The 13,256-nt window shown below is 44.2% G+C and overlaps 1 protein-coding gene across 2 annotated transcripts in view; it reads right to left on the reverse strand.

Moving 5' to 3' along the window:
- Positions 1-476: 476 nt before the first annotated feature.
- LOC135379009 (mucin-12-like) overlaps positions 477-13,256 on the reverse strand; it is a 546,819-nt gene continuing 534,039 nt past the window's right edge. For both annotated transcript variants that reach the window (XM_064612241.1, XM_064612240.1), the window contains exons 25-30: positions 12,558-12,670; positions 11,489-11,563; positions 8,491-8,683; positions 6,250-6,394; positions 4,606-4,770; positions 477-3,469 (exon numbers count right to left, since the gene is read on the reverse strand). In XM_064612241.1, coding sequence (XP_064468311.1) covers positions 3,396-3,469; positions 4,606-4,770; positions 6,250-6,394; positions 8,491-8,683; positions 11,489-11,563; positions 12,558-12,670 — 765 coding nt within the window. In that variant the 3' untranslated portion in view covers positions 477-3,395. The remainder of the gene's footprint in view (positions 3,470-4,605; positions 4,771-6,249; positions 6,395-8,490; positions 8,684-11,488; positions 11,564-12,557; positions 12,671-13,256) is intronic.

Consider the following 13,256-nt stretch of genomic DNA (forward strand, 5'->3'; position numbering starts at 1 on the left):
GGAAAAAGTGTTATAGTATATATATTTTTTAAATATGTTCACAGTTAGCTGGGACACCCTGTATATACCGTATTTACTCGCATAATTAACCCACTTTTTGTTACCTGAAAAACTTGTACGGGAAGTTGGATGTCATTTGCAGAAAATGACATTCGCGCTGAATGTCATCGGTCTGCGTGAGAAAGCAGAGTCACTTAGAAATGATGAACCGTGAAGTATTAGGACTGCATTCTCCTTGTCAGTTTATTGTCAATTTTTGTCTTATTTTTTTTTTAGAGAAACTTGTTTAGAATCAGCATGGAAGTGAAATTTTAAGGCACAGCTCTGCCCACGATTAAACACGTTTCTGCAGTCCGTTAAAAAAAATAAACATGGCCGACACGGTTCTGACACTTAAGACGACTGGGAATGAGGGTAGTTCTTTACAATTTGTGCTTTTTAATGTAAAACATAACCCCCCTCCCCCCCCCCCCCCCCCACCCACATACCAGCCAATAACTTTCAATTTTTTTTTTGTCTCGTCGCTGTTTGACGTTACCAAGTTTTCTTGCACCCCCGCGATCAATGTGTTACGTGCCCCTGCATTTAAATACAGAAAGGGAGGGGAGGGGGAATTACCAACATTTGAGCACCCCAAAGTGGGTGAGTTAGTCACGCAAGTAAATAAGGTAATAAACGCAGAATCCGGATGTAGCAGTTCAGGTGTGACTACGAGATGTCCGATAAGTAGCGGACAGAAAAGCATCTTGTCCTCGATTCCAGAAAGCAGGACAATCTATTCGAGATTTTTTTTCTTCTCGGGTTTGCAAGTCATGCAGAGATTATCACGAGACAAGAAAAACAAAAGACGGAATAAAAAAAACCCTAGAGCAGCACAATAAATAATATCTCTCACTCTGCCCATTGTGTGTCCGCACAGAGATAACAATCCTTGATGAAAAAAAAAAATTGAGAGAGAGAGGGGGAAAGCTCTTAGTAGAGGTTATCTTGAGCAAAACAAAAGTGGCCAGCACCTTAAGAAATCCGTCCGACAACCCCTGGCGAACTTTGGGGTCCGGATGCAGCCACGTCAGTTTAGAAACGCACTGAGAAGTCAACGACAGGATTTCTGCAGGAAAGAGTGTGTCGTCCACGAAATCACATGAGGCTACAGCAGCAGCTACAGATTTGGGGTGCACCATCGCCTAGGCAACTGCTGTTCATGGGCACCATAAAAATGGCAATCAATAGATGGGACATAATTTTGTTTTTAATGTCACATCTAAATTTTAACACTGAACACTTCAAAGATGCTGTATCAAAGTCCATACATTACCCCAAAAACGTATTTTTATATCGTGCGTGTATTTATCTATCTCCGTTACGGTGGCTGTTGACAGGGTTGTAGAAAAAAGTATTTCTGTGCTGCCGAGGCCCTAAATGTGGCCAGCCATATATCTAAGGTACGACTTTACGAGCAAACGGTTTTGAAAGAACGTCGTTGACATTGTCTCTGTGCGGACACACCGAGCTCTTTGCATACGTATTTCTAAATTGTCCGTCGCAAGCATTTAGGCACCGTTTGGCTTTGAACATCTTTCTCTTTTTTGTTTCAATAATGGCAAGGAGAAAAAAAATTCAAAAAAAAGGGTGTGTAGAGGAGACATTTCACCACTTTACAATATATTTACAAACAACAGCACTGGTAAAAACTTCCAAAAAAAAAAAAGAAAAGAGAAAGGAAAAAGAAAAGCGACTGAGGCAGAAAAAAGTATGTGCGTCAACAGCAAAATGCACAGAGTACAAGCCAATTTTGAACGTTAAAAAGTTAAACGAAAATGCCGCACATGTAACATTTTTGGCCCAACAGAAAATTCTGCTGAGAACTAACACAGGTCTTTGTTTCTTGTTTTACTTGTTCAATATTACTAGTTCACACACACACATCTGCACACCACTACAATTGTGATCATGCGGTGTGTTGCATGTAAATGAAATGTGCAACACAAGAGAACATATATCATGAACGAGAAAATTACATTGTAGTGCACCTGGCTGCTCACGTTTCCAAGAGTAAACCAGAATAACCCATAGAATCAAAGTATTCTGAAATGGCATAGCCTTTCCCACAGATTTTTTCACAAGAACACAGAAGCTTTTTTTTTTTTTCACAGAAGTTTCAAAACCACAAAGTCACATTACAGCAGTCTCAGTCGTGGTTCGAGGCATCATGAAGGTAATGATTTGCGTGCTCATAGAAAAAAACTCGTCACAGATCTATTAGTTTCACTTTTGCAGCCATGTGTCTACGTAAAAAAAAGTAAACTTTCCAATCAGAGACACTAATTTTTAGGAAAAAAAAAACAGCAAAACATAATCAAATATCTGAAGATTCAGCACTTGGTGCCTGCTCGATGGATGAGATCCCGTGAGAAGGACGTAGGAAAAGTAAACGCAAAAGTAAAAGACATAAGAAAAGTAAACGTAACAGTAAGGGACATAGGAACAGTAACGTAACGTAAGAATGTCATACCACATGCTGTTGAGAGAGAGAGAGGGAGAAAGAAACACCTGCACTGAACTAGCTGTGACACGATTCGGTCTATCTCACGGATTCACATAGACCCACATAGACCCCAAGCTGTCCTAGACTCCCAGGAAGCTCTGCAGATAGTGACCGGGCTATTACCTTGAAGTTACAACGACAGTTAAAAGACTGACGGTGCAGTCGCGTTTAAAGGGGCACTGAAGCGCAAAAATTCGAACTTGCAGAGCGAAATATGACTCTACTCTGACACCACTACAGAGGGAAAGGGATTCATAAGTTGTGTCGTTTGTGATTTATGAGTGAAATAAATGGTTATTTAGACTCTCCTTCTCAAACAATTTGTGCAAATCGTCGCTGGAGGTCACTTTGAGGAGGTCAATCTGAGGAAAGCGTAAATTGCGCTTTCTTTCACTCATAGTTGCTGCTGTATGTTGTCGAATTCACACAGGTAGATTGTAGTGGAATTAGTAGCATGTGTCTCTTTATGCACAAAACATACTGTTGTCATATACCTGCTCTTGCTACGGCTCCTAGAAGAGTCAGCAGTATTACGAAATAAAAATAAAAATAAAATAAAAATAAACGAATCACAAACAACGCAATGAATTCTCTTCCCGCTCGAGTCAGAGTAAAGGCACCTTTGATTCCGCACTGAGAAATTTCTTCACCTTAGTGGCCCTTTAATTTGAATTACTATCTAAATTTGAAGAAGGTGTCAGCTAGTAAATATGTAGCACCGATATGTCACAGCTAGGAGTGAGTGCGGGAAACACCGTCTCATTTAAAAAAACAACCGTCCTAAGTGTGCATGTCATGTGACACAACAGACATTTCCGATGAAAGACTCGATCCTGTGACTTGCAGCTGACTACGAGGACATTGCCGTCAAGAATCGACGCTCCTCTTCCGACAGGTCCAGTCCACTCTTGAGGGTACGGCGCACTGTCGGCAAATCCGTAAGAAAAAAATGTCAAGCCTAAGCGTACGGACTCACTTGGGGTGAAGGTACATATACGGGGTGTTTTTTTTAGCCTTTACAGAATTTTTATTTAACAAGCTACGATAGCAGCATAGATGTCGTTTTTGCAATGGGGTTATACGGCCAGGCGGACATCCTCTCCCCCCTCACAAAAAAAAACCCTCCCCCAAAAAACAGAGGGACTGAGTCCGGCCCTGAATACAAACAGCGGGTTCATCTCTCGCGCTCCTGGTTTCCCCTACTGATTTTTTTATTAGGATGAGTGCCCAGTGGTAAATGCTGTGGCTCGGAAACAATAGTTCTGACCCCAGAAAAGCAGAATTTGCATAAAGAGCTCTTTGAGAAAACGAAAAAGTTGCAAAATCGTAGGTTTTCAAGGACTGTGGAAAATTGCAGTGTGTTACAGACCTTGAAAAAAAGCACTTTCAAATTCTGGGGTATTCGAGGGATTCATTGACCCGGATGGGAACCACGGGGAGGAAAGATTGGCACCACAGGAACAAGACAGCTATGGCTGCGCATACATTTTTAGGGAATCTTTTTCAATAGCTGAAAACCATTTTTCTTGCTATTGTCACTCGACTCATGTTCAAAAATGTCACTCTTTGCACATCATTGAAGGGGCTGCGACTGGTCATCCCAGATGAACGTTAAAAAACGGTGTGTTGCACCAATGTGAACCTTCACATTAACCAAATTTGGTGTGCATACGTATTTCAGCATCAGTATCTCAATTAAACAATCCGTTTCTCAATATCTCTTTAACATACTGAGTTATAGGCACAAGCATACTATCTAACGAGCCTCTTGATTGATTGATTAATTAATTATGTTGAAATTTCACGATACCTTTATGTCAAAACATTACTGAGGGCATGCCCTGTGCAATAAACCTGTTCGTTTTATCCCCCATCCCACTTACTGTTCGCCAAAGTTGAAATACCCCTTGTCCTGTTTTCTCTACAGATGTACTGCTCGCATTTTACATTTTATGCATTTACATTTTGCATTTTACATTACATTACAGATATACATTTTAATTGCCGCACCTTCCCTTACAAAGGAGGAAAGAATCAGAGAGAGAGAGAGTGAGACTCACAAGACTTTCGGTCGCCGTAACGTGCCTTCTTACGCAAGCGCGGTTCGTTCTGGCCTGGCTTCGCCGTCGCTGTCTTCACGAGGCTCTCGAGGATTTCGTCATCCGCATCCGTCATGTTGTCGTCGCGGTTAGGTGTTGAGTGTCGACCGAGGGTTCCACCGGGACCTTGAAAAAGTGAGAAACAAATGAGGAGGACACGTTACTCCTTCAACGCTCCTCATTACTCCATTTTATTTCCCCCCTCCTTGAAATCAATCAATCAATCTCCGACACGTACAAGGATTATTCTTTCTCCACGAAAGTTTGACTGGTGAAGCAGGGAAACATATCTACCTCCCACGTCCGAAAAAGTGAGATTGCAGCCGCATAGCCACAGGTGTTGATCCACTAGAGTGCGCTCCCTGGTGCCGATAACCAGTGTCGTGTATGCCAAAGGGAGTCTGACCGTTAATGGGACCTGCCTATATCTGGAGCTCCACCCACTTTTTGAGCTCTCTGGCCAATCACGAGCCAAAATACAGTTCGCTATTAATCCCAGGCTATCCAAGCCATATATTACCTGTGTTCACTGCGTGCCGACATTTTCTGGAAACTGGATTGGATTAGATTGAATAGGATATTCCCTGACGATCTAGCAACATAATGGATTTAGCGTCCACTTTTAACGGCGCCATCTGGATGGAGAGGGGCATGTCGGGAGGACGCAGAATAGCAGAAGTAGCAGAAGGCAGGAGTGCATGCTAGCAGAACTGATTGGCCGGCAGAACCGCTACTTGGAACAGACTGCCGGTATTATGCATATTTTAACTATGAAATATAACAAGATTGAATCAAGAACAGGCAAAGGTGTGTATATGGATAAAAGTATGTCATAAAATGCAAATTTTTTGCCATCCGTAGCATTTTTCTTACTATTTGCCTGTGATCGCTGTCGTTACTAGGCCTAACAAGGACGACGAAACATTATTTTCAGGTAAACATCGACACTGGAGCGTAATTTAAAGGTGATTTGCAAGATAATTGCAACACAATGTACACTTACGGAATAAAATTGACGTGATTTGTGAAAAAAAATTGTCACGAAAGCCTCGCTTCGCCGTTCCAAGCTACGCCGCCATTTTCGGGAAAATTTTGGTGTCATGGCGGCCCGCATACAAAACAGCAGCCAATGGAAAACGCTCAATTTGATTGACAGGTCGAGCCTCTTTTTTAGGCTCCTCCTAATGGCCAGACTCCCTTTGGTATACACGGCACTGCCGACAACGAGGAAATTACAACAATCGTTTTCTATTTCCTGCTGCGCCAGTGGACAAAGTATGGCTGCCGCAGCATCAGCTTGCTCACATGCATCTGACGATGGCGGTACTTTCAGTGTCAGGGAGTCTAGCCCTTAGCATACGGCGAATTTGGGTGGCCATTTCGTGGCAGCATTTTTTGGGCAGTACATGCGCAATGCAAAAGCTCAAATAAACACACTTTAGTTAGGCTTAAGGCCGACACACATGACACCATTTTTGCACACGAAAACTGCGACAAATTCATAATGATTGTCATCATTCAATTTAGGTGACACTCTTTACCCTCCCTCTCCCCAGGGAAAATAGTGGGAACGCCCACGAATAAAGACAAAGACAAAGAACGTACCAGCGGGTACCCTAGGCCTGACCCTCATCCCAGGGATGGTGCCCCACTTGCTGCCCTTGGAGTCGTCCAGATCGGAGGAGTTTCCAAGCAGCTGGCGCAACTCTTGGTCAGCCTGTTGTTCTTTGGTCACACGGAACTTGTCGGTCTTGAAAAAAGTAAGAGTACAAGGCAGTGTCAGGCAAGCAGGTTAGTGTGCACAAGCTAAACTGCTCAAGATAAAGTACGTAACACGCGCGTCGTGTTTCGCGTCTAGACTCTCGGCAAAACCCGGCATGACTTTAGTAAGAGCTGCTCAAATCAGTTTTTTAGACATCGATTTCGCATAATCGCCACTGAGAGTAAGAACTTGAAAAGCCCCAAAGATGAAGTTGCCAAGGTCCAAATTCAGTCATCGTGTTCATCTGAAAATCTGTTTTTATTCCCAATGTTGCCAAACCGTATCCCACTGTTTGGCTCCAGAAATAAAGCCAGGGTTTTCAAAATTTTCAATGAAACATAGAACCCAATAACACAGAGGTATAACAATGCAAGTTAATGCCAGCAAAATTACACTAAAGCTTGTAGTCTATGATTTGAGTATGGTGCAGAGCATTCATGGCCAAAGTACTCCGAGACAGTACTTAATGTGAAGCATCAAGAACCTGACACTTGGTACTTTACATCAGGAAAGCTTTTAGTGCAAAAGTCACATATTGTAAATTTAGCAGGAATATTCGATATTCGATTCGGTATTCGGAAATTTTTTCCCCCATTCGATTCGATATTTGATTCAACTTCAAATACAGCAGAATCTCGATGATACGAATCCCACCGGGTAGCGAAAACAATTCGTATCTTAAAGAATTAAACCAAAATAAAAATTGAGGCAAGAACATAGATAGCGGCTGTTCATTTTTCCATTAGTGCCAGTGAAAGATGTCGGTCGTAATGCTTTTGTGCCTCGCCTTTTTGGCCAATGCTGCCCAAATTCTTGAGATGATTCAAAAGGACCAGCACGTGATTTCCACTCGCGAGTTGCGCGACAGTGCTCTAAAGCGAGCTTCTCCTAACGCACACAGGCGTTAGGTGAAGCCGACTTGTGGAACGGTGACTTGCAATGTTGCCAGAAGTTGCCCTGACATGTTCCCTCTACGTGTTCTGTCTGGTTGCAGTTTTCCTCAGCCAGTGCGATGTTACACAGCTTCGCGGTTTATTGTTGCGAGGGGGGTAAAAAGGGGTAAAAAACAGAGATAAAGTGATAACGTTCAGGGCCGTGTAATCCCTCCACCACCACCACCAAAGGGAGAGTCCTTGCCAGCATTGCACAAAATGATATAAGGGAATTAGTGGTGAGGACGGTGACGATCTCCATCCCTTTTCGAAAGAAGGAGTTGCATGACCCGCGCGTCACAGGAGAGCGACCTCTGTCGCATCCTCGGCTCGTTCGTATCATCCGTACAGGAAAGATAACGCGTTCGTATCGTCCGTAAAGGAAAGAGAACGCGTTCGTATCGTCCGTACGGGAAAGCGAACGCGTTCGTATCGTCCGTAAAGGAAAGCGAACGCGTTCGTATCGTCCGTAAAGGAAAGAGAACGCGTTCGTATCGTCCGTAAAGGAAAGAGAACGCGTTCGTATCGCCCGTAAAGGAAAGCGAACGCGTTCGTATCGTCCGTAAAGGAAAGAGAACGCGTTCGTATCGTCCGTAAAGGAAAGATAACGCGTTTGTATCATTCGTAAAGGAAAGATAACGTGTTCATATAGTCCGCACTTTAATACATGGCAAGAATATGCATTCCGGTCGGGACTGGAAAAGAGTTCGTATCATCCGTGATCGCATCATCGGGTTTCTACTCTATTCAGATTCGCACACCCTTACTGTTGGGTAAGGCTGAGACTGTGCAATGGTCTATCCTAGTGTACATACGGGGCCTTGTGTCTTCGGGTTTTATGTTTTATTGAGAAATCAGGATAAAAATCTGGTTTTATTTCAGCAGGTGTGAAAAGTTTAACAAACACCACGTAGAAGAGAAGCCCGCTCCAATATCCCCACGCTCCGTGATACATCAGCCTACTCGGACGGCGTCACTCCAACGAAGCGCGTGTCGTCTGCTTTGCCGGGGACACCACTTTTCGTGTAATTGACCAATGCCCATCCGAGTAGCATGACTTTACATGGGGCTGTGCTGGCCTCAACCCCAGAACACAAAGCCCCACGTACACACCGTAGCAGACGACAGAAAACAGAGGGGGCAAACACTCACATCTGTGATCATCTTCCCACGCGTCTTGTTCCGTTCCCTGTGATTGGCCTTCTTCTCGAGCTGCTGCTGGACACGTTCCCGCGTGGTGCGGTACTCAAGGGCAAACTCACTGATGGTCTTGCACACCTGCTGCACTTTGGTCTCTTTGATGGCGTGGGTCGGGCAGCCAAGGTACACCAGCAGCTTCTGGAACCTGCAGGAACATCCATCCAGTCCATCGGTTATTGGCCGTATCAAGGCAGCGGTTATGGACAATACAATATGACACTGTAAAACTAGGGCCTTGTGTGTAACAGGTTGTAGGATTTTTGAAAATCGAGGTAGGGGGGCTAAAAATCATGCCCGATTTCAGGGGCGACCCGTGAGACAGGGTGGAGTCGTGAAATGGAAAATTTGCGAATTTTAAGCGCACACAGAAATGCCTCGGGAGGATTTGGCACTTGTAAAAATAAGCCGGAATCACAAATTTGACCTTCAATGTTAGTTGTAGAGGGTACTGTTAAGCATTTGAACTGTTTCACAGCGAAGGAACGTGCAATGTCGCTTTCATCAAAACTGCTACAGGCAATATATGAGGGCGTATCATGAGGTCACCCAAGTAGGTCATGAATTTCAGCCTCCGAAATCTGCAAAACTTAGTGGCCACAAGTATGTGCACAATGCTCGATCCACGATGAATTGTGGTTGTTAAATTGAATGGTTTCACAGTTTGTGCAGAAGGTAGTCTGCATGACATGATTACATGCTATGAATAGTGTATAATTAGAGCCTGAAGTTTTAGGGTTTTACCCGATTCTTCCCCGAATGTGCACCCCGAATTGATGGTTGCCTCTTTAGGGTGAAACCCGATTTTTACCCGGCAAATTGCCCTCACTGGGATGTCTGTAGGAATGCACTAACTTACTTGTTTGGCAGAAAAATGCAGTTACTAGGGGTGTGCGAGTACCAAATTCTAGACTGCGAATAGTTTTCGAATATTTAAAATTCACTGCGAATAGTTTTCGAATATCTAAAGTTCACTGCGAATCGAGTACGAATAGTTGGAATCAGGATTTCGAATACTTTCGAGTAATAAGAACTAACACGTCACACATTTCTTCCCACAAATGTACATTTTGGAGACTCTCAAACACACTGAAATAGTTGAACCTTCACTTGGTTTTAAATTCAGGCAGTCTTGGCGCACTGAGGTACACTTAACACAACACTTCTTAGTCCAGTCTAAGCACACTGGCATACTCTGTTCAGTTGTTGTTCAACAGTTCACAGGTTGTCGTGCAGAAATGTCAGCTGCCTGACATGCTCAGGGAGTAAGGCAGCTCTGCATGGTGTAGTAACATTTCCTGCTGCTGAGAATGCCCGTTCACTGGAAGCTGACGTTGCTGGAATGGCGAGGTACTTGCGTGCTAGCCTGGATGTAGATTGGAAATTTATCCAGTGGTACGTTCCAGTCTTTCACCATGTCGCGGAGAACCGATGATATTTGCGTCGCAGTATGCCTTCCCGAAAAACTACGCGTGTCCAAGTTGTACCTCTTCACTTGAAAGCTGTGATCGACGAAGTGGCACGTTAGGCTTATGAAGCTGGCGTTCGAACGTGACGTCCACATGTCGGACGTGAATGACATGGACTCAACACCATTTTGTAAGGAAGTTTCGAGTTCTGCTTGAACTTCTCACCTTGTGTCGTGAAAGAGTTTCGGTACTAGCGTCCGGGATAGCGTCGTTCTTGAAGGAGGGCAGTAGTCTGGTACCGCTTCGGCCAGAAGTTCTCGAAACCCGCGATCCTCGACCACACGGTACGGTTGGTAGTCTAGGGCTATCATGCGTGCCACTTTGACATCCAATGCTTCTTTACGAGCACGTGGCAGCTGTCTCTTTGTGGCGAACTTGTCGATTCTTTGCTGTTCCGCCTTCTTAGCCTCATGTTTCTTCTTAAACTCAGCATAAAGTAGGTGATGTCGCTTCAGATGATTCACGATGCTGGTTGTGGACCCCGATGGTGTCTGGATGCGCGCAGAGCACCGGTTGCAACTAGCAGAAACTGCCGATTCTTTTTGGAAGTAGTCCCACACGGCGCTTCTGTTTGTTCACTTCGCTGCCGCGTCATCCTGCACAACTTCACAACCGTGTCCATCATCCTGCAGTTTTTCAGTTGTACACACAGCCGAACGTGCCATGCCCTGCGCGACTCGTGACTGCGTCTCAACGGTTTCATCAGTTGCACGTGGTTTCGCTTTGGGAGAGGAGTGGCGAGGAGCGCGAGGAGGAAGCTCACGCGCGGTGACGTCACCACGCAGCGCTACCAGCCTAGCAGCACGCGCGGGTGTCTTCGCGTGCATCTCTGCCGGTGGGCAGATACTCGAAAAATATTCGAAAATTGCGAATAGCGAATATCCTTTGCGAATATCAACCGAATATAGCGTATTACTCGATTCGTATTCGAAAATTCGAGTACTCGCACACCCCTAGCAGTTACATCACTGTTTGTACCAAACCGCTACAGTTAGTTTGAATAACTGAGCCCGATTTCTCCGCGAATTTAGCATACTGGAAGTTTTTTCACCCGAATTTGCATGAATTTAGTGCACACGTTTATTTACCCGATTTTTACCCCCCGAATGTAGGAAAAAATATTTCCAGGAAACTTCAGGCTCTACGTATAATACAGAGTATTGATGGCCAAAGTACTTTTAGATTGTATCAGATTGAGGCATCAAGAAGCTTGTCCCAAACAGGAAACTTTGGGACAAGCATATGGATGAAATTGAATTCTTATCGCATATAACAACTGCCAATGGGAGGAAAAGGAAAGCAATAAATTTGCACGAATTTGTTAACATTGCACTAATGCCCTTTTCTAGATCTTTCTTTTACAGGGTTGCTGTGACCTGCAATAGTCTTGCACGCCAACAGACATACTTACTACCAGCGAGATATTTGCAATTGGTTAAAGCCAGCATAATAGTGGGTACTTCAAATACACGTAGGAGGCTTACCTGTTCATGACCCTCCTGTGAATAATACCTAGGACGACTATCCTTTCTGCAGAGTCTGCTAGGAATTCTGAAAGCCTGCATGTAAAACACATAAAAGAATTACTGAGTGCAGAAAGTTTTCATTAAAATGCATGTTTATTGGACACGAGGTGAGCTTCCATTTACATACTGAGTGTCAACACGTCAGTGCCAGTGCCAAGTGGCAACACATGTGTGAAACACAGCATGAAAGCAGTGGACTTTGCATGGGTCAAACATTTTTTTTTTCTGGAATAAATCACACTGAGGCATGACACCACCCAGTTCCGCTATCATTGCTTCTATTCCCTTCTCTGGATCCCATAACATGCGACAAACACAGTGCCAGCACCCTAACTCAAGGGACAAGGAAACCATGTCGTGGCTGCAAAGTCTTGCTCCTACTTCCAGTATATATTTGTTGCATGTCGCTAAAGAACGTTGTCAGGCAGTGGCAGAAGAGGCTGTAATTGTCACAGGTCGCTTGTGAAACAAACAACTTGTTTAATTTTTAAATGCAACCTCCCAGACATCAAAACAAAAACCCCCTGCCAGGACCCCTAGTGTGTGCATGGGAGGGACGCTGCCCCTTTGTCAAGGAAACAACACACAATTACCTTGGGCTAACGTTATCTTAAGCTAAACAACAACGGTCCACCTGTGTTGGTCCTGCAGCGCTGCCAATTTCGTGAAGCACGCTTCACCTCATGCAGGGAAGCATCAGGTGAAGCCCACTTCTGGGGTGGTGTAGTTGATATTCAGGGAATAGCGAATATTTGAAAAACCGAATATTGGATGTTTGATTCACGAATGGAATACTTCGAGTGATTGATACACGATCCGAGTTTGTGAACTCGAATATTCACACAACCCTAGTTTTAAGAGATAGAAAGCAGGGTAAACTAAATCACCCTTCCCTCCCTTGTACCTCCTTTCTCTCTACTGAGCTTCTTGGGCTCAAAATGTATCAGAGCGTGATTAGAACATTTGTCTGAGAACTCATGTTGTCTCATCTTCTTTCTTCACTGACAAAAAGAAAACACCAACTCACTTGACTTTCATGGCGGAGCCATCGTGCTTGGCAATAACCTTGAGGTGCTCCCAGGAAGCCTTGCAATCACTTTCCATCTTTCCCAGGTTCTTGGCTACTTCGTCATAGTCAACCTAAAGCCCAAAACGAGAATCTACTTATACCTCAGAGACCAGCCAAATCCATAGTCATAGTCAAGCTAAAGCACCAACCAGGAGCTACTTATACCTCGAAGACTAATAGCCAAACTCAGCTCAATAGGGATTTACACTTCTTTCAGAGGTCACAAGAGGTCATCGCCACACACACAAAAAAAATGCTTTTGATTGCACATTTAGGGAGAGAGATCAAGTAGTAACTGTAAACTCAGTAAACTGTGCACTGTGGTAAGGGGCATCATAATGTCTCCAACCCTGGCGTATATCCCTTGGCATTTCCATGCATTGCACAATCCACACAGCACATCAGCTTATTTAATAACAGCCCATAAGGTTTCGCATTTCATGCGCACTGTTGTTTGTATGAGGCAGATTTTTAAGCTCTGCATGCAAGAGGCCTCAGCAAACGCTGGTGCTGCAAATCCAGTTCTGTTTGGTAGAACCAGGGTGTCGAACCGAAAGGTAAAATTCGGGTGAGCTCTAAACTTCGGGTGGGAAAAACTTGCAGCATGCTAAATTTGAGGTGAAATCGGGATCAGTTACTCACACTAACTGTACTGAT

The sequence above is a fragment of the Ornithodoros turicata genome, chromosome 1 (genome assembly GCF_037126465.1).
Source record: "Ornithodoros turicata isolate Travis chromosome 1, ASM3712646v1, whole genome shotgun sequence".
Taxonomy (NCBI): Eukaryota; Metazoa; Arthropoda; class Arachnida; order Ixodida; family Argasidae; genus Ornithodoros; species Ornithodoros turicata.